Source organism: Anser anser (assembly GCF_964211835.1).
Source record: "Anser anser genome assembly, chromosome: 3".
NCBI classification, from domain to species: Eukaryota; Metazoa; Chordata; class Aves; order Anseriformes; family Anatidae; genus Anser; species Anser anser.
The window spans coordinates 119,018,183-119,038,433 of NC_139722.1; the positions used below are offsets into that span (position 1 = coordinate 119,018,183).

The following is a 20,251-nucleotide window of genomic DNA, read 5'->3' on the forward strand; positions in this document are numbered from 1 at the left end:
GCAGCAAGCAGTGTCATTTATGTGCTAGCATCAGAAGGCAGGAATGCAAACTTTTATCCAGATGGGCTGCTTCAGGAAGAGTTCAGTGTTTTTTTCCTGTTAGATAAGCATTGTTTTCACTGTAGAAATACCAGAAGTCCTAGCTAAGGTCAGCAGCATGCTATGCTATTCCCTGTAGGATAGCAAGAGTTGAGCTAAAAGGTCTGGAGCCTGAGCTGGCGAGGCACAATGGAGAGCAAAGAGAAGAGTCGCATTCATGCTGAAGTGAGCGCAACACAGCCAGCTCCTGCTGGTCAGAAGTCCTGAGCCTGCACCCTGGACATCATGGCACCGGCTTCAAAAGCACAAGAATATTAAACAAAAGAGGGGACTGTGTTTATCATTTTCTAGATTCGTTTGGCTATTTGGAGCTTTTAGGAGGCAGTTGGTCACACTCACAGCATTTTTCTGAAGCTGCGACAGAGACACTTCACACCAAAATGCCTCCTGTGAGACCACAGATGGCTTTGCAGTTACCTGAAGAGGCATCAATTTCATCGTCGCTTCAGAAAATAAAAAGAATAATGACTTTGACATGACACTGGAGAGTTGAGGCTGTAAGAAAGACATCAAATATCATTACTCCTCCTCCCCACCACTGAGAGTGGGTACCACTGAGCATGACAGATGGCAAATCTTGAGACAGCTCCAACTTGCAGTTAGACTGAGAGGAGGGGGAGAGAGATGAGGAGCTGAGGCAACAGCAAGGGAATGGGTAAAATAAACAGAGGTGAGTAGGCATGAAAATAGACAAGAAGGGGATGAAGGGCAGAGAAAAGCTCATTGCCCCCTCCCTCACAGCTGGATTTCTCCTGGAGTTAGGCTGAACGGAGATCTGAACACTGTTTAAACAGCCTGAAGCAAGCTCCTCTCCCCACAGCCACTGACCCTTTGCTCAGGAACTAGGTAAAGGGCAGATCTCTCTCCCCTGGGGGTCGAGCTGGATGTCCTGGGGCGTGCTGGAGGAGCACAGTCCTTCCCAGCTTGCCTTTACCATGTTCCTCTCCAGACACTGCCTGAGAACAAACTGGCAGTCCTTTAGAAATTCCTTCCATGTTCTGAGGGAGAGGACAACATGGCAACACGCCCCTGCTCAACAAGAAACTTACAGCATCATTTTTTTGCCATCTGATTTGCTTCAGAGCAGTAACTAATAGCATTAGTAAGGTCTGAGCAGTGATTTTTCCAAGAAGAACCTAATGGTAAATGCCTTCATGCATAATCTGGCCACAATTTGTGGAAGTGGCCTGATTTTCCAGGGTGTGGAAGAAGGGCAGCCACTGTGACCCTCAGCAGTGCAGCACCTTTGTAGACCTAACTGTATCTAACTGTATCTGGTCACCTGAGAAGAGATTTTGAAGCCTCAGGAAAGCGTCTTGTTGATGTTGTTGTTTTAACTGTAGCAACTTGTTATTTCACAGTGTGAAACTTACTGGGTGACCCAGAGGACAGCTTTAAGGTTCGCAAGGGCTGTTCCTGGGAAGGCACCTGGCCATGATCTAGGCGCAGACTTGTTCAGACCCCCAGCAGTACCAACCTCCAGCAGCTTTCACTTCCTCACCTCTTTCCTTGAACTCCGGACCTTTCCTTAAACTTGCGACAGGAAAGCCACAACTGACTTGAGTTACACAGGAGGGAGAACATACTAAGACAGGCATAAAATCGTAGAGATTTTACTGAAAACGAGTTCTAAAGAAGAAAATGGGATTTTGGATACTAGACAGAACACAGAGTTATTAATTCAACCTGCATATTATCACATGCACACACACAATAACATGCATCCAGAGAAAAGCATTCCAACAAACCGAGAAGCTGCAACGAGTCTGTACTGGAGACCTAAGTGGCCTCCTTGACTGGACTGGGTAGTCAAGAAGTTTCTAACCGGGCAGGATAATATTTTACAGTTCTCATCCACAACTTTCAGGCTAAATTATTCTGTTGCTCTGACAACATACTGCTCCTGTTCTCAGATGAGAGCGTGCCACATTTGTGCGCCGCATTTTTAATATCTTTTGAAATTTATTTGGAGTAGAGACAGCATAAGATTGAGAGGTTAGGAGGGTCACCTTTTGTGCTTTAGGAGAGTGCTTTAGGCACTGCCTGTGATCCTCGGGTTATTAACAGGACAAGAAAGCTGAGAGAACAGAGGCTGGCGGAGGCAGAAGAGAGCTGGGCAGGAGGCACGGAGGAGGCGAAGCTGGAGTTCCTCCCCATCTTTTTATGCGGGAGGGAACCAGGCAGGGAAGCTGGAGGGAGGACTGATGGTTATCAACTCTCACGATTTGAGGGTTGCCTAATATTTTTAAAATGTAAAGAGAATGCTTTTTGACTCGGGGTTGCGGAACATCGAGAGATCTTTTGAGGGCTAAAAAAGGGCAGCATCTCCCAGTGTGATGGAGCATGAGCAACTAAGTGCTGCTGAGGACAGGTAGCAAGACAGCTTTTGGGGTTTAACTATTCCATTCCCTGCTTCGTCTCCCAGCTGCAAAGCATAACCTCCTTTTCCAAGCCACTTCAGGTGTTAAGTGCCATTAGGCCATGCCTACTGAGGACCTGAACAGTGCAAAGAGATGGCACAAAACAGCTTAGAGCCCGAGTAAATATTGGCAGATCTGCAGCGAAATACAATAAATAGACATGAGTGCCTTGGCCCATGGAAAAGAGACTTAAACAATAATTAGTCAGTTTCTCTTTACAAAAGAGAAACTCCTTAGTTTCGCCTTCATTCAAAACATGCTGTATCAGCACAAAGGGATCCCAACACAAACATAAATGTGGCTGCCTCCAGGGACAAGTGCCGTTTTTGGACACTCATGCCCAGCAAGGCTCTGCCAACTCTGGAACACCCCTGCCATGGCCGGAGACAGGCGATACCTGTTTGACGGACAAACTCCTAAATGTGAACAAGGCTGGCTGTGGAGCTACAGGGATGCAAATTAGGCAAATGCCTAGGAACATCCCTGCGTGTATTAAGTCCAGCTGCTTCCTCTGATGCTGTCTATATGTCGATGAATGACTCTTCGTATTTTTTACAGGCCCGCTTTAACTCACAGTCGGTGATAAAGTCACCTGGTTCTTTCAAGCACTTCATTTTACTCAGAGGAGGCAGATATGACATACCTTCCCTTCCAATAGCTGCTTGGAGAGTTTCTCAGATGAAAGAAAGGGCAGAGAACACACTGCCTAACCGAACGTCTCCTGTAGTCTTGGCACTCGGGGATCTTTGCTCAGCAAAGTAGGACTGTTAGAAACAGATACGGAGTCCCCACCGAGCAGTGCCTATAGGCACCCCTTGACACAGCACAGCAGACACAGACGTGCACCACAGCAAACCCCATTCACTTAACAGGTCAACTAGAGCATAACAACGATGCTGGATTACAAATCCCGATCCCATGGATCCTGAAACACTTGTGATGTTTTCATTTCATGCCCTAGGGCCAAAATCTCCCGCAGTGTCTACAAACACTTGGAGGACACCTTGAACTGCCCATGGGAGCTCCGGCGCAACTCCAGCTCCCTTCTGACCCTACCGATGCGGCCAGGAGCTACCTGGAGCCGAGCAGCGCCGGGCAGGTGAAGCCACCATCCCTGGGCAGCGGGCGGGCAGCTCGGCGGGGGAACCCCCCGGAGACCCCGCCTGGACCGAGGGCGGTGCTTGAAGGGGGGGGCACCCTCTGCCGGCCGCCTCCTGGGACCCACACGGTACGGTGGGGCAGCATGTGGGTCACAGCCCTCCTCCTCCTCCTCGCCCTGCTGCTGCTGGTGCTGCTGCTGGGACGACGAGGGGCGTCGCGGCTGGAGCCTGCCGGCCGGGCCGTGCTCATCACCGGCTGCGACAGCGGCTTCGGGCACCTGCTGGCGCTGCGCCTGCACCGCCTCGGCTTCACCGTGTTCGCCGGCTGCCTCTGCCCGGGCGGCGCCGGGGCGCGGCGGCTGCAGCGGGAGGCGGCCGCCGGGGCCGGGCGGCTGCGGGTGCTGCGGCTGGATGTGACCTGCGGCCGCGACGTGCAGGCGGCCAAGGAGCTGGTGCTGAGCCACCTGCCCGAGCGAGGTGAGCGGCGGGAGCCCCCGGACCCGAGCCGGGGCAGCGGGAGGCTGGCAGAGGGGAGCGGGGTGCTGGGGCAGTGCGCGCCCCGGGGCTGCGTGCGGTGCGATGGGGAAGGGCGCGGCTTCGGTGAGCCGGGGGGGCGCGTCCTGGGTTTGGCAGCGGGGGAAATGCCAGGGGGCAGGGATCCCCCTGGGTCCCCCTGGGTTGCTGGCAGGGGGAAACGCCAGGGAACGCGGCAAAGAACCAGAAGTGTGCCTGCACGGGAGGCGGTGGGGGTGGTGGCACCTTCCTAGGCATGGTTTGTGAGAGAGTGGATGAGGACATGCAGAGGGCAGCTGCTGCACCCCTTGCCTCTCGGTACAACTTGAGGTTTGTTAAGCTGCTCCAGGGAATGCTTACTTGGAAGGAAAGCTGGCAATTTTGCACCCTGTGAGGAGCATACACCAAGAACGGACAGATTTCAGCTTGCACAGTAAGTGTAGGCAACCTAAATCCTAAATGAGAACATGCGACGCGGTACGCACAAAAGGGCCATGTTTACATCAGGGCAAACGTCACCCGCTGTAACACCGAGGGACGCACGTGGGTCAGGCACACTTACTGAGATCAGACGATTCCCTCAATTACAGACGAGCAGTCCCTGCTCACACAGGGAATACAAGTGGAGAATAAAGCATGCAGAGTGAGGATGACACACAAGGCCACTCCCTGCCTGGTTCATTAGCACCTTGGGAATGGGTTGAAATGAGAGGTGATGTAAGAAGAAACCTCCACGCTGCTCATTAAGGATGTGTATTTATGGTTGATCTTGACCTTATCTGATTAAGAGGCAGAGCCTTCCTCAGGGGCCCTCCAAGCTGTAGGGCCAATGCAGATGACTTACAAAAGCCCTTAGAGCCAGAGGGGGCGCAGGGTCTGCATCACCTCAAACTCTGGGTTACAGATAATTTATCCTGTGGCTCTGGTGCCTTATGCAATGGCCATGCTCATGCTAGCATGTAGACTATTGAGTCAAAGTTCAGGACACCCTGCTGGCTGCCCTTGCTGCTTCTAGGCATGTGGACATGCCTTCAGAGCAAGGCAAATCTCACCAGAGACATCAGGGCTTGGTGGAGGGGCCGGGGAGGACGTGAGCTGTGCAGCAGTGCGGATGCTGTGCACGCACTCTGTGCACAGAGAGGGGCTTTCGGCCCAGCCCGTATACCCTCAGCGCAGCGCTCGGCACACGCAGACAGAGCACGGTCCCTAGGAAACCTTGTCCTGTTGGTGGTCAGCTTTTCTGCTGCAACATCGCGAGGGTATGCTGCAAAGGTAGAAAGGAGATCATAGTTTTATAGATCCCGATAGAACATATGCCATTTGGGAAAACTCCCAATTATCAAGTAGTCTTCTTCCTAGGTTTATTAAATAAGAAGGTGCAAAGGAGTTATTTTAATACCTGATATTAATGGAGTGAATGCCACAAGTTGTCTTCACAATTTATAAAGTACATGGGCATAAATATTTTTATCTCAAACGTAATGAAACTGTAAGGATACTCTACAGTCTTTATGCAAAAAAATCAGTAGGGATGTTCCTTCTTGGCATCTCTGAAAATAGATGTGTTTTCTTTGGTATTTTAACTTTATGAGAACAGTTTCAATTTAATGATTCATCTGAAGGTTAACTCTCAAATGAGCCATTTGATTTGATAAAGACAGTAATTGCAATTTATTTACATTTGGGTCAAAGATTCTTTTATTTATTTCCCCCCCCCCCCCACTGGAAAGAGAATTCTGAACCACTGATAATTGGATTTATGTTTTGAAAGTACCTAGAAGGTGAGAAAATTATGCGGCTGTAAAGAGCAGTTTATCTGCTACCCAAAGGTTCCCAAAGGGTGGCCAGCAGAGCATGGGCCGTGCTGTCCCTCTGGTTAAGGAACTCCCTGCAGCGAAACCTTCGGGCATTTTCCCTAGTGGATCATAGAGCAGCCAGGGCCTACAGCATGAGACCAACCACACCGAAAATCAGGCACCTGTCAGACACTTGTAAAAGGGAGAAAAAGAGCAGGTGATGCGTCCAGTAGACTGTTTTAAGAAGGCATTTGTCAGCTACAAATCTGCTCTTCATTTTTGTGCAAACCATTCAAACCGAAGCAGAAATTCAGTGAGTTGTGTCAAAGGTAAATCAGCGTGATTTACTCCAATAGTAAATCAGGGGTTAGCTTACTTAAAAAGCTATGGAAGCATCTACCATCATAAAAGTTACTGGACGGGGTCTGTATGTCTGGGCCAGCCTCTAAGTCCTGCTGACCAGCTCCGGCTCTGCCACTCCAACCCCTCCCTCAGCTCAGGATAATTCTGCTCAGCGGCTCCCTGCAGAAACTGAGAAAGAGGCCTCGGTCACCAGAACCACTAGGATCCCTTTAGGGGCTGTTCCCTCTCTTCTCTTTATGCCGTTTGTACTCCGATCAGTTTCGCTCAAGTACCAAAGATGTTAAATACGTCACATCATGCTGGAATCTAACTTCGGATCACTAAACCACTCCCATGTCATTCCAAAAGTGGTCAAAAAGGAACAATGTCAGCCACCTGCGGGCTTAATGCAATCCATTTCAGCCTGATACTTTTGAAGATGTACTGAAACAGTGAGAAAGCAGTTAAATGATTTGATGGCATTTTGGCATGGCCCCAGTTTAGATAAGAAACTCCAAAGAGCAGTGAAATCAAGAACAGACTTTCAAGTTTAGAAAATGTGGCTGACTTCAGATATTACCTGTGTGCAGGCACCTGCGCACAAATGTGAACGTGCACAGAAATGTGTCTTGCAAGCACACAGCTTGATTGACTTGAAAAGGAAGAAAACTTGGAAGAATTTCTGGAAAAACATCAGGCACCTCTTGGGCCTAGACATGGACTTTGGATATGTGCTTTTTGGCCAACATGCGCTGACATGGAAATTATCTGGGAGGTTATGCAAGAGCTAGGGTTCTCCTGAAAGCCTCACTAATCTTAAGTTAGGTTTCCTAAAGTGATTCTTTAGATCCCCTGCTATCTCTCTTAATCTTTGTCCTCAGAATCCATTTTCCCAACACAGAGATCAACGAAAATCTCTTTGACATCCAGTTCTGCTTTCCAGTTTATTTATTCCCTGCCTGCTGTAGTCTGACACCCCTCTTCCTAACCCCTGCTTGGACTGAGTTCTGTTTTGGCAGTCTGAGCAAATTTTGCCTTCCAGATCAAACACCAGCTGCTTTTTCCTACCGTGTCTGTGCACGGGCACTCTGAGAAAATGCGATGTCTCTTTCCTTCGGCTGTTCAGTCTCACTTGTGCCGTGTCCTTCTAGGAGGCAGTGAATTGACTGGCTCTGGGTATGAAAGACTCGATCAAGCTCTACCAAGGAGATCTGGATGTCAGGACATCCAGAGCAGAAGGCTTTCACTAGATGCACAGATCTTCAGATCTTCCTTGAGCTTTCTTATGGCCATTACACTTGTATATTGCAGACTGCCTCTGGATTTCTCCCAGGGATCCTGTTGTTAACATGAACACAGGAAATCCTCCTGCATCTGACCAGACCCTAGGCTGGAAATCATGCCTGAAAACTGCCACCTGGGACCCCTTCCCCCTTGCGGAAGGATGTCAGGATTCAGCATGTCAGGATTCAGCAAAGCCTTACGTGCTTGTGATATGTGGTACTTGGGAATCTCCGTACAGAATCAGGCACCCAGGGAACAGGGACCCTGTTCCACCCAGAGGAGGCCACCGCTGGGGACACTGCAGGCTTATTGGTAATTTCTCTCTAAGGACTGTATTTCTCAGGTTCCCCAAGCTGCACTTGTCTAAGCAAATACACAAAGTATTTTGCAGGCAGGTTTATAGCATTATTTTTCACCTCAAGTGTTTCAAGAAAGGAAGACCAAAGCTGATTCAAGTAACCTTACTACAGAGCTGGACAGGTTGTTTTTCATGTGATAGTAAATTTTCTGGAAAAAACAGTATGTGGCAATAATGAACTGCTCATTATTTGGGTAGAATTTGGCAAATTGATTCATACACAGTAGTGTCAGAAAAATTGTAGAAAACTTCAGAAAATTTTCCATTTGGAGATGCTAAAACATTCTGCTGAGGAACAGTATGTTTCACTTGAGGCCAAATAAAATGCTTTGAGCTGACCCCAAGCAAAGGCTCTTTTTATGTTTCACTTAATCTTTTCCTCAAAAGAGTCTGTTTCAGTTTAACTCAAGCCACTTTTTCTTCTCTTGACTTTTGATCCGGCCACTGCAAAGAAAGAGGGAGCCTTTTTTCTGTGAATCCTGCCTGTTTGTACACACGGGCTAGCCTCCCCACTAACAGCCTTCAGTTCTTGAAGTGCTCGAGAGAAAGCTGGCAAGTGGCTGAAGAGAAAACTTTTGCCTTGCAAACCAAATTCTGCATTTCATAGTTCAGAGAAACAGGAAGAAAATCAATCTCTTCAAGTCCAATGGCCGTATTTCTGAAGTCCTAATGAATCCTGGGGTACACGGAGCAAGTGTTCTCGCTGCACTGTGCAGGATGCAGTAGCAAAAGCAAGATGACTTTTTTAATTAGAAAAGGTAAAGCTCAGAAGATCAAGGAACAGCTCTGGCCATGCTGTTAGGCCTTAGATTGCGTTGTGTTAGAGTTAGCTTATTTAAAAATAAACCTGAGTACGGATACCTGCAGCCTTAAGTGGAAACAGATGGGGTATGCAGCTACTCAGTCCATCTGCAGATCAGATCGCAAGCGACTACAACTATTGATAATTGGCTCTTCCAGAGGATGCTAATCCATTGATCTTGAAGCATTTTACAAGGGGATCAGTTCCAGGGTGCTGGTTCCATTTTAAGATGGGGAAATAAAGCCAAAGAATGATGGGAAGGCCTGGAACAACAGGGCAACGGCATGGGAAAGAAGGGTCTCTTGTAGTATATATGTGTTAGGAGATCTTACAGAGCTCTGTTTTACAAACTAATTCTAGAAAATTGTCCATTTCAGCTTTAACTATTGCTATGAATGAGTTCCTGTATTAGCATTTCTTGGCAGGGCTCTGGAAGGACCAAGATACAGTGAATCCATCACAGGAGCTTTGTCAGACAAGCTCAGAAAGAAAAGAGGTCAGCCCAAGGGTTCTGCAGCACCTTCTCCAGGGTGACCAAAGGCCTCCTGCAAGCATCTTTGCCCCCATGGGTACAGGAGACATCACACACAGACTCTCCGGCCAGAGGAAGGAAGAGGGGCGCAGTTACCCACTGCCTCACCAGAAACCTAGACCTGGAGGTCCTGTGGAAAGCATCAGAAAACAGTCATTTGCCTCAAACAGACATGCACAACACCTCTTAAAATAGTAAACTTATCTATTTCTCAGGCAACTCCATGTACTTCTTAATTACCCCTCTGCTCACCTAGAAATACCCTTAGTCAGGATTTGAGAACAGAAACAGCAGTGTTTCCAGAAGCACCGTGTCACTGCTTCACCACACGCCTGCAGCTATGTGCTCTGTGGGCCAGAAAAGTCAGCATGGCTTCATCAGCGTTTAGGCAGCATGTCAGCTCCAAACTGCCAGCACCGCCACTCTCCGACAAAAAGCACGTCCAACAGCCGGGGTTCTGCGCAGTGCTCACATGAAACAGTCTATGGCTTTGCGCTAAAGGGCTCGGTGCAGAGTTGGGTCAGAACAAGCTCCGCTGCCTGTAAAGATCTGCTGGAAAATGCTGAAATCTTACTGTGTTTCAGGGGCTGGGCTCCTCGTGCCAAGCCCTGTTGTTACCTGGGGAATAGAGCTAGCCAAGGCACAAAATCCAGAAAATGCTAGGGCTGCCGACCTTGCTTGGTTACCCAGTGCTGTGCCCACGTACCCGACTGTGGCTGATTTCAGAAGGAATTGATGCTCAGCCTCCTGGAAAAGGAGCCAAGATGTAGGCTCCTAAATTAGTCAGGCACTTTGAAAATATTACCCCTTAGCCTTTAGACTGCTTAATGTAATTTTCACAAAGCTGCTCGTAGCACACAGTGGGATTCAAGTAATTAAAATAGCATGATACACCACATTGGCAGTAATAAGTAGTCTCCCAGATCATGTTATTCATAAATAACTTAAGAAGACTATAAAGTGAGTGATTATTAAATAGCACTGAGACTTATATTGTCCAGCTAATGGCCACAATTACATTCCTTCATTAAACAAAACATGCCTGTGCTTATCAGTAGAAAAGACAAAAAGATAATGCAACTGAAAAATTGCTTTCAAGGCTTCAGATCACTCATGTTGGTTGGTCACCTAAAGGTGGTTGTTTTTCTGTAAAAGATGCTTGCTAAGACATTTCTCTTCTTCAGGTTTTTGGGGGCTTGTGAACAATGCAGGAATATCAACATTTGGTGAGACAGGATGGCTGTCTATGGAAAAATATGAAAAATTTACAGATGTGAATCTTCTTGGGAGCATCAGGACAACCCTGGCATTTCTTCCCCTTCTGAGGAAATACAAGGGTAATGCTAATCCACTGTTATTTAGAGTTGTAGAATAATTAGCTTACTATAATCAGGGTAATGTAGCACCTATAAAAGAAGCCTTAATTGTCTCTCATTGAACTGAAATGACAGCTTCCTTCTGTGTGGCCTGAAAGAGCAACTTGATCCTGAAAAGAGGGTAAAGTCATAAGGAGAAAAGAACCCTTACAGATTCTGGCTTTGCGATACATAAAACCCCCACTATTTACAAACAAGGAATCGTCTCAGTATTTGACTCAAAACAGAGAGAAAAAAAAATGCTTACAGCAGGATATGAAGCTCAGGCAAGGCTTTGTAAGCACTGCCAATTAGGAAAAAAATAATACAATAATCTCCTGTTTAACTTTTTTATTTAGGCTTCACTGTTTTAGTGTGTGGCGATCAGGAGAGGAAGGATGATCCTCCAGAGGTAAACTAGAGCCATCCCGCTGGCAGTTCCAGGCCTAGCAAGATCCTATGGCCTAGGGCAGGAAACTCCCAAGTATGTGAAACAGTGCCATACAGAGATGCATGGGTAGCAAATGGGATAAATGTGTTTGCATGAACCTCCGTACGCATGTGCTTTGCCCTTTCTTCTGATCAGAAATGGTTCAAATAGCTCTCTACAGCATTGCAGCATGTCTCAGTTGCTTTGCAGTTTGTTCCTTACTTGTCCCCACCTCTATTTGGGAAACAAAGATACCCTTTTCCTTTCTCCCCCTTTTGCTTAGCTTGCCTGTTTAAGTTGTAAGCTCTTTAAGGCAAGGATTTGTTCCACTGTGCGTGCACGGCATCAAGCCCGGTAGGGGCTAGCTCTCGTCTGGAATCCCCAGAGGTCACTGTTACACACAACGTTGGTAAGATGAAAGGATCCTCGTTTTCATTACTTTGCTTCTTCCTGCTTGGTTGCCTTTGGCTGATATTTTGATGCAAGAAAAAAAGAAGCCTTTAAATACTGCAAGCTGGACGTGTTTTTGTAAAAGAATGTACCCAGTGGGAAACAGCAGACATATTATGTGCCTATTACATGAGAAGACATCGCTTTCTTTCTGTGATGTCTTATTAAATGCTAAATCTCTGTGATGCCCTAAAACTCTGTGATAACTCCCAGCATTCTCCTGGGAAAGCCAGGTTTCAGTTACCTTAGGCAAAGAGAGAAGTTAAATGATGTGTCCCGCCTCCTGGGTATATGCCCCACATTGCTTAGCGAGTGGAAAAAGGAGGCAGTGGTCATCCTACTGTCTCTTATCCAGCGGCCGTGTCCCTGTGGAAGGGGCTGGCTGCCATTTCAGGATGGGCGACTGTTCCAAGAAAAGCTTCAAGGTTATTGGTACTTGTACAGGGGGTATTTCCCTCCAGCCTAGGACCATGCATCTAACTCAGAGAGGAGCACCATTCCCCCATAGCTTTCCCAGATGGTGAGGCCAGCTGATGCAGCATCTCGATCAACAAGCTGGTCATCCCTCTCCCACTGTCGCATATAAGACTTAGCCCAGATGCTGTGTAGGAAGGCAGGGAACCTAACTCAGAATGACAGAGTTCACTGCATTCCCACGATACCCTTCTGATAGCCCCACACCATTTGGTCAGGTCTGGAACCCAGACGTCTTCTGCATCTGTGGCAGCAGTAGGAATGGTACTGTGTTTTCTCAATTGTTAGCTATGAAGACGCTCTCTCTCACCTCTAGTATTTGTATGTATTATATATAAGTATATACACCACATTCACACATCTCTTACTCTATGCTATGACTATCTGATGGAAGTTGACAAGTAAACAATGGAAACAGACCATAGCCCAATGCCTCAAATCAGAAATCTCTGCTGCTTAACGCATGCAGGCGCTTGGCAAGAAATACAAAGGGAAGTCACAGCATGGCGGGGTAAGGCTGCACACACTTTGTCAAGTCACCTTTCTCTGGTGAAGCTCATCACTGCACAATCTGATTTGGACTTTATATGCCCAGCTGTAAGCCAGGACTCAGAGCAGAGACATCATTAGCACAGAAAAGATGGTATTCGCAGTCATGTAGCCACCAAAAGGAAAATCATCTGCTGCTCTCCTCTGCCTAGTTCTTCACCTATTACTAGTCTTTTATTACTATTTTTCAGTCTAAAGATTTTAAAGGAATGCTTCGCTTCCATCTCTTTCATCTTCTGTCATCTGAGTCAATTGGCTCAGAAGGAATAAGCAGCACATTGAGAATGTGTTATGCTTTGTCTAGTCCAGCATCTGTCACTAGATGGAAGGAAGTTTTTTTGCATGAATTTCTCTGCTTTACAGAGCTGAGTGAACTGTTTTGCTGGGACTGCACATTTACATAGCCCAGCTTTGGCATCTTGCACAGTAAAATAGCAACATGCTAAATACCACATTGCTAGCAGTTCAGAAGACTTCAGTAAATCAATTCTGTTTGAAAGACTGAGAGTGAAAAGTTATTTTCACTGTGTTCTTTCCAGGACGTATTGTCTTCATGTCCAGCATTATTGCCTATTTTGCTTTGGGAAATGGCATTTATTCTATGACCAAGGCTGCTATTGAAAAATTTTGTGATGCCTTAAGACTGGAAATGAAGAAGTTTGGTGTTCAGGTAAGTGATGCAATAAGCAGCTGTTCCGTGAAACCTCCTGCTATTTCAAACATTGTTTTTTGTATGAGAAAGGGACGAATTTCACTCCTGAATCTTCCTCCAGAGCTGAAATGCATTATTTTGTGGGAAGGAAGCAAGTAGCTTCTACAAATACCAAACAATGGAGGGGGGTTGGAAATTTAGGCTGAAGGAAAACCACCTCTGTGACAACATTGTGACTTCCACCCTTTCTCAATATCCTCTATAGTGGAGAAACTTTCTGAGACAGGCCTGCCTGAGCAGTGCCACGCTCTGCGAAGAGCCTGTAATAATATGAAGCAACTGAAACTTTCTCCAGGGTAGCTGCAGGAGCAAAGAGCCCAGGTGTGAACACTGTGCAGCAAGAAGGAAGGCTTGTCACCTACCTTAGGGGTTTTTTTCTCTCTCCCTCCTCTCACATCAGTGCTTAAAAGCTCATTTTTTTTTCTGGGAACAGCTACACTGCAAGAGGCAGTATTCATGCAGAGCAATTTTTTATTTTCTTAACCTAAGAGGCTGTAAGAGTGCTCTTAGTGCTCTACCTAAGAAACACTGATAGTCAAACCTGAAGCTTAGATCACTAAGTAGCTTTACTAGGCTTTTTCCCTGGAGTCATTCCACAGCTGAAACACTTCTGAAACACTGAAAGCCCTCCCTGGAAGATTTACATTGGTGTACTCTCTACATGCACAGAGCATGTAGAGTGCTGTTTGTAAGCTTTGTGTTGGAAGAAATTGCTGCTATGCCTCTATAAAGTGCCCCTCTTGGATAAATATAAAATGATATAAAATGCAAGTGATTTCACACATCCTAATACCACACAGCATGATGAGGATTTGAATCGATTAGCTGAGGATAATCTCAAATGGATGGAAGAGCTTAGTTTAACAGGTTAATTACTGTGGTCATTTTAGGATTTTTACTGTTCCCACCCCCAGAATAACCCCAGCACACAATATGGTAGCTCAGACTGACAAACATTTCCAGAATATCTATGAAAATCATTTTTCTGTTTCTCACAGTGTGCAGGACACTGGCTGGCCTTTGCTGCGGGACCTACCCTGCAGAGAGCCTGCAGAACACACGCTTCCTCTTCACTTTGCTCCCTTCCCTGGCCCTGCTGCTCCCATCTTCCTGCCAGGAGATGGTGGCCCAGGGGTGGCAAGGGACAGATGGAGCCATGGCTCTGTCCCACTGAACTCTGGCCAGGCAAGCTGGCTGCATACAGGAAACAAAGTGTGTTTTCCACTAGCAAAACCCTAAGGAAAATCAGGGAAAAAAAAAAAAAAAAAAGCATAGGATCTCCTAGCCAGCTCCAAAAACTATTCAAAGCCTTTCTTTAAAATGAATGTGGGAAGTTTTCTATTGGGATTAGCTTGGCTAATACAGAACACTGCTGAAAAGAGCACCCAAAGTGAGGGCTCTGCAAGATGCCCCGTGGCAAACCTGCCTGAGGCACTCTCGGGCATTCCCAGCTGTGTGTGCTGTCTCTCAGGGGGCTACCTGCACCCCATCCTGCTGTTTGCATGTGGCTCTGGCGCTGGCACGCAGGGTGCTGGTGGCCAGGCAGGATGAGAGCCCGGCACGTACCGGTGATGGTGCCCCAGCCTCTGGTAGATGGGCTGGAAGGCAGACTGGGGGCATCAAGGTTTGAAATTAATGCAGATTTCCAAAGAATGTCTGTCAGATCCCCAAGTCTCTTACATGGCTCAGCACCGTTCTTCCTCCCATTTTGTTATAGTCTCTAGGAATCAGGTCAGTTAAATGCCACGGAGATTGTTTTCTTTGCACATCCACAAGCAGTTTTAACAAGCCAGCAGCTAGCTGAGGTATTCCAGGAAAAGCGTGCACACTGTGAGTGCCAAGCCTGCTCTGAAATTCCCTGGAAGTCAGCAGAACAGCAGAATAATACATGCAAAGGAAACAGGCTGAGCAGCAAAGGCTTTGTACACTTTGAATTTAAGTCTACATGCAAAGAAATCTGTGGAAATTTGCTAATGACTTCACTGGAGCAGGACCTTTGGCCCTCTTTGTACTTGTTGTACTAACCATACCTATTTCCTTTTAATTACACCCACTTGGGGAAAACGGCACTTCTTTCCCCAGAAATTGTTAAGTTTCTTTAACATCCCCTTTTGTTCAAAATTGGGGCAAAAATTTGCCAATTGCAAGATTTGCCACCGAGTGAAAAACCCAAAGTATTCCACCTTGGAGACATCAAAGTCATACTGAAATGCTTTGCCTCAGTATTGTCACAACATTTACACTGCTAAGCGTGCCATACAAATCAACGATGCACTCGGGCATTCTGTGAAGGTATGCCGAGTAGTCAAAACAAGAACATTAATACCAGAGTGAAATGAGGAAACCAGAATAAAGCACCTCTGCAACTGTAAATGCTTCACGGGAATATATTTGATTTCAGTGAAGTTTTCAAGGTTAAAATTTCCACAAAGCAGCATTTTCTGGAAGAAATCTGTTTGCAGAAAGCTTTTGATCTGTTTTATTGTTTATGTTATTTAATTGAATTCAGAATGACTGATTGCATTTTGATAAGTTTTACATTTTGCTTGTAGGTCTCTATTATTCAGCCAGGAAACTATGCACGCTCTACCAAAATCCAGCCACCAGTCAGTGCCGAAGAGATTTGGAATGAACTCAGCGAAGAGGAAAAGGCAGTTTACAACAAGGAGTACGTTCAAGAGCGGGCAAACTTTTTCAACAACATCCTCAGCGAAGGAAGCCCTAATGGCAATGAAGTTGTAGATGCTATGGTTGATGCTTTAATGTCTCCTGCACCCAAGGCACGTTACATGGTAGCAAGGCTAAAGGAAAAAGCACTGGTGATTGTATGTGCTTTATTTCCAACTGCTGTGATGGATTTTTTTCTGTCTTATGCACTGAGTAAAGTCAAGCTTACATAGCCAGCATTGGTATCATTTAGTGACTCGGGCTAGGCAACTTTTTAAACTGCGAAAGCCATGGCTCCATGTAATGCCCCCAGAAATCATGTTATGACACCGACTAACTGACGCAAACTTTGGAGGGTCTCCCTGCTCAGAACTGTCACTTGTTCATACAGAAGAACATGTAGGACCTCAAGTAAAATTCACACAGTTGTCTAGTAACTGTATTTCTCTTGTAGAGAAAGAACAGGGCCACTTACGGTACTTTAGGTATTGCCTAGAAAATTTAATGCAGCTTTTCCTACTACAATACCAAATAACTGCGTTAGAGACATGACAGAGGCAAAATGGAGCATATCCTACAGGGCAACTGCATACCTGAAATCAGTATGGCAGAGATGAAAGCATCTTATGTGTAGGAGCCTAAATAGTAATTTATTAGAGGTGATGGGAAGAGGCTAATGGAAAAATGAGGAATGAGCAACAGACCTTGAAACACTTTGAATGTAGCTGTGACTTTAGAAAGTTAGGAAGTGTTAAATGAGTAATCAAGTTGTATTCTTAGCAATGAAACAGTAGCTTGGCTAACTGCAGTTCAGTGCTTATTCATGTGTTAGGGATAAATCTGTAACAAAGCCAATATGTGATGGACTTTGAAAAATAAGTAGCACATTCTATTTACAACTGAATATTCAATCCTAAATAAACTCTATTTATCTAATGTCTGGATAAATCAACATACTAACCTAAAATGTAGTCAGAGGGCTAAACACCAGGGTGACAAGAACCAGAATGCAGCAGCAACCTGTAGCTTAAGAAGAACATACTAAGCCCGGAGTTCTGTTTTTGCTACTACTATAGGGGTTAAGGTCTGATGGAAAAACTATCTATTCATATGAACAGGAAAACTTTAGCGACATATGACAGTAATTGAGCACGCTGGCTTCATTAGCAGTCTCCTTCTACCTGCTGTGGAAAAGATTTCTGGTTTACACATAAACAGTTTTAAATTTGACTTGTTTGTGGCATGGCACAAAATCCAAGAACTAGAGGAGCGAAGATCCCAGAATAACTGGGATCAACTATGGTGACAGTGGTAGATATAGGGCAGCAGCATGAAGCATTAGCCTCCCTTGTGCCAGGTCTCCCGTATCAAAACAAAGGCTCTGGTATAGTAGGTTGGGGGGCTGAACCAGAAATCACATGCTACACCTGGGATGTCTTTCCTAATGGATGCAATCAATTACTGAGAAAAGTTTTTCTCTCTCTCGTGGTGGGCAATTTGGCCGTCTGAACCAGGAGCACAGGGACAATGAGCAAACAGACTGACTATTCCAGGTCTTCTCCAGACAGCACTTGGTGGTGGAACAGCCACCTTGTTGGACCTTTTCTAGGCTGTGGAACATTTTATTTCTCTTCCCAAGTGCTGGACCCATCCCTGCAGCTGGCATTAGTAAAAGGACAAGCCAGGGCTCCCACCCGTTCCACTGCCTGTCAACAGCAAGATTATCAGATGATTATCTTTCGCTCTCCTCATTTAACCACAACTGAGCAAGGCCAAGCAAGGGAACAGGAATGAGGCTTATTCCAACTGAACCAACTGATTTCTTGTATAGAAATTCCCCCTGCTTGACCTCAGGGATTTCAGCAGCCTTACATTGCTTGGGACCAGGGGGTTTCATGCTCTTAGACATTCTTTGTGCAGATTACCCTTCCTTACAGTAAGCAGCACTGAACTCGACAAGCAGCTCTGAAAACCAGATGTTTCTCCAGGAAACACGCAACAAACCCGTCTCTGCCTCAGAGATGCTGCTGCTTTCCAGCACGTGTTCTCCCCTCTATTTGTATTTCTAAAAGCTGCAGCAATACCTCAGCGCTGCTGAGAGCCTGCACCTTCAGGAGAGCAGCCTCCCAGATACGGATGACTTGAAGTATTTCCAACTGAAAATTCCTCCTTTATTGGCTGTGTATGTGGTGAAGCATGTGCTCAATATTTCATTAGCCTCGTGTAACATCAGATGAGCAACACTCCAGAACATTTATTCCTTGGTCTTGAAAACTAAGAACATGCAGTGCGTAGTGCCTCACGCAGGGTACAGTGACAGGCTGGATGAGAACAGATGGGACAAATGAAGGCAGTTTATATTTTCATTGCTGCCTAACCTGCCAGTGTGAAAGCTAACTGAAAAACAGCCACAAAAAGATTATCTTTCATCTTCCCCCTCAGCTTTTTAATATTATGATTTGAAGATAAAGAACTAATCAAGAGAGAGTCAGAGCTTCACTTATTAACAGGCCTGATGCACTCCCACTGAAAGTCATCTGGAGTCCTCCCACTGCATTACATGGGCTCCAAGGCATAGCATTAGACAAGTGAACCTAAAAAAACAGAGGGAATGATTTCAGAGTCCCTGGGCTTAATAGGAGAGAGACCCTCACAAGCAACGTTGATGAAAGAGGTGCAGAATTCCTCTTTTGCAGGTCTCATAGAGCACAGAATTCACAGGGTTGGTAAAGGAAGCTTTTAGTGAACAAATATTGCTAATAATGCCAAATTTGTGACAAACTCTGAGGACCTCCAGAGCTGTCTATTCTTCACCCAAACTCCTGCCCATCTATTTGTCACTGGAAAGCTCACCTGGCTCTAGGATCCCAGCCCTCCTCCTGGTCCATGCAGGACCTGGGAAGCACTTGCTGGGAAGTGGGAAACTGCTGGACTGCCCCACCATCCCCTTTATTACTTTGCCACACCAACAGGTGAGGAATGCCTCCTGCTTACCCAGTCACCCTGAGATCACCTTTACCTCAAGTCAAGTTAAAGTACAGGCACATACAAGAAGCCTGCATTTACAACATCCAAAATAAGCAAGTTACAGTGTTTTAGGAAGAACGTAGGTGATAACCACCTCCAGAAGTTCACTGTTCCTTGCAGAACGAGGCTTTTCCTCCTATCTTGAGGGGCGCGGTTTCCGAAGGGCCCTGGTGACAACTCCCCAGAGCAGGCTGCCCCGGTAGGTAGCAGATCTGTCACTGTCGCTGCATCCACATGCATCTGCACCAGTCACACAGGCATCCTCTGGGCAGTAGTGGCTGCACTGCACCCCGCTGAAGCACAATGAGCTGTGCAGGGAGTTTTACTGACACCTAGCAGCACTAACATCCTGATTTACTGCTCTGGTTGGATTTTATGCTCCTCCAGTGTAACTGGCAGCTGGCTGTAACAGTCCAGACGACCTTCAGAACTAGCCAAATTTTCAAGCTTGTGTCATTCTTTCACGCTGGTAAATCTGAGTGAGGAGATTTGGGTGTAATGCACCATGCAGCAGATATTTTGCAGTAGTATCAGAATCCAGAGAGATGAGTAACAGTAATAATTACCTGTGCTGTAAAAGGCTTAAGTTTAAACCATGCAGCTCCCAAAACATCTTCCAGCTAAAGTCAGGCTACCACCTAGCCCAGCTCTGACTGATGTCAGCAGGACTCTCCAGCGCCAACCAGCACAACAGCCCTTAGAGTGCACAGACTCCCTCCAGATATCAGCTGTGGGACGTTTGTGGCACCCTTGTGCTTCCACATTGTCAAGTAAAAACCATCACAACACAAAGACAGCAAGTTGTACTGAGGATGGCAGCTATATTATTGCACTTGTTCTGCACAGGGGCTGTGTGGTGCTGTCAGTCTGGCACCTTCTGCTAGCACCAAACCAAACTTCACAGCCTTTAGCTTTCAAACACTTTGAATCAGCTATTAAGCAGTGAAATCTTTTTATTTGTAATTAGACCACTTTGGAGCTGTAAAGTGAGCATATCATTAATGGAGGCTTTACCCATCATGATGAGGTATGTATCTTGTAGGACCAATTGAGGTTAATGTTTATCGGTGAGTAAAACAAGGGGAAAACATATAAACTTTTCAGTAATAAATATTATTCGGAACAGATGTGGTTAGGAGATAATTTACTACTGATTATCTCACTATCAGGTGCTGGCATGGTGGGTAAAACCTGTGTGCCATGAGCTCCATAGACTGCATTCGTTCAGGTAACAATGAAGCCAGAAGAGCACCTCTGTGACTGTCTACACTCAGGACACAAGGTTGTGTGCTACCATGAAATAGGTTCTGTATAATTGGCACTCCTTGCAGGGAAAATAAT

General features: G+C 46.1%; 2 protein-coding genes across 3 annotated transcripts in view; one reads left to right on the top strand and one right to left on the bottom strand.

Moving 5' to 3' along the window:
• Window positions 1-20,251, bottom strand: part of LOC310896547 (uncharacterized protein) — a 28,106-nt gene that overhangs the window by 4,786 nt on the left and 3,069 nt on the right. The gene's annotated exons all lie outside the window — the stretch shown is intronic.
• On the top strand, window positions 2,100-19,379 carry LOC310896540 (D-beta-hydroxybutyrate dehydrogenase, mitochondrial-like). 2 transcript variants are annotated; one of them, XM_083828945.1, is made up of 4 exons: window positions 2,102-4,096; window positions 10,431-10,583; window positions 13,044-13,174; window positions 15,769-19,379. In XM_083828945.1, exons 1-4 carry the CDS (start codon window positions 3,535-3,537, stop codon window positions 16,114-16,116), a joined length of 1,194 nt encoding a protein of 397 aa, XP_083685071.1. In that variant the 5' UTR covers window positions 2,102-3,534; the 3' UTR covers window positions 16,117-19,379. The 2 variants fall into 2 exon arrangements, with proteins under 2 accessions (XP_083685072.1, XP_083685071.1); XM_083828946.1 differs by lacking the exon at window positions 10,431-10,583 and having other exon boundaries at window positions 2,100-4,096.

Excerpts from the sequence above, each read along its gene's own strand:
- LOC310896540 (XM_083828945.1), top strand. The coding sequence starts at position 3,535 with ATGGGAGCTCCGGCGCAACTCCAGCTCCCTTCTGACCCTACCGATGCG. Across the intron at positions 4,097-10,430 it reads GAGCCACCTGCCCGAGCGAG|GTTTTTGGGGGCTTGTGAAC; the intron begins GTGAGCGGCGGG and ends TCTCTTCTTCAG. Across the intron at positions 10,584-13,043 it reads CCTTCTGAGGAAATACAAGG|GACGTATTGTCTTCATGTCC; the intron begins GTAATGCTAATC and ends TGTTCTTTCCAG.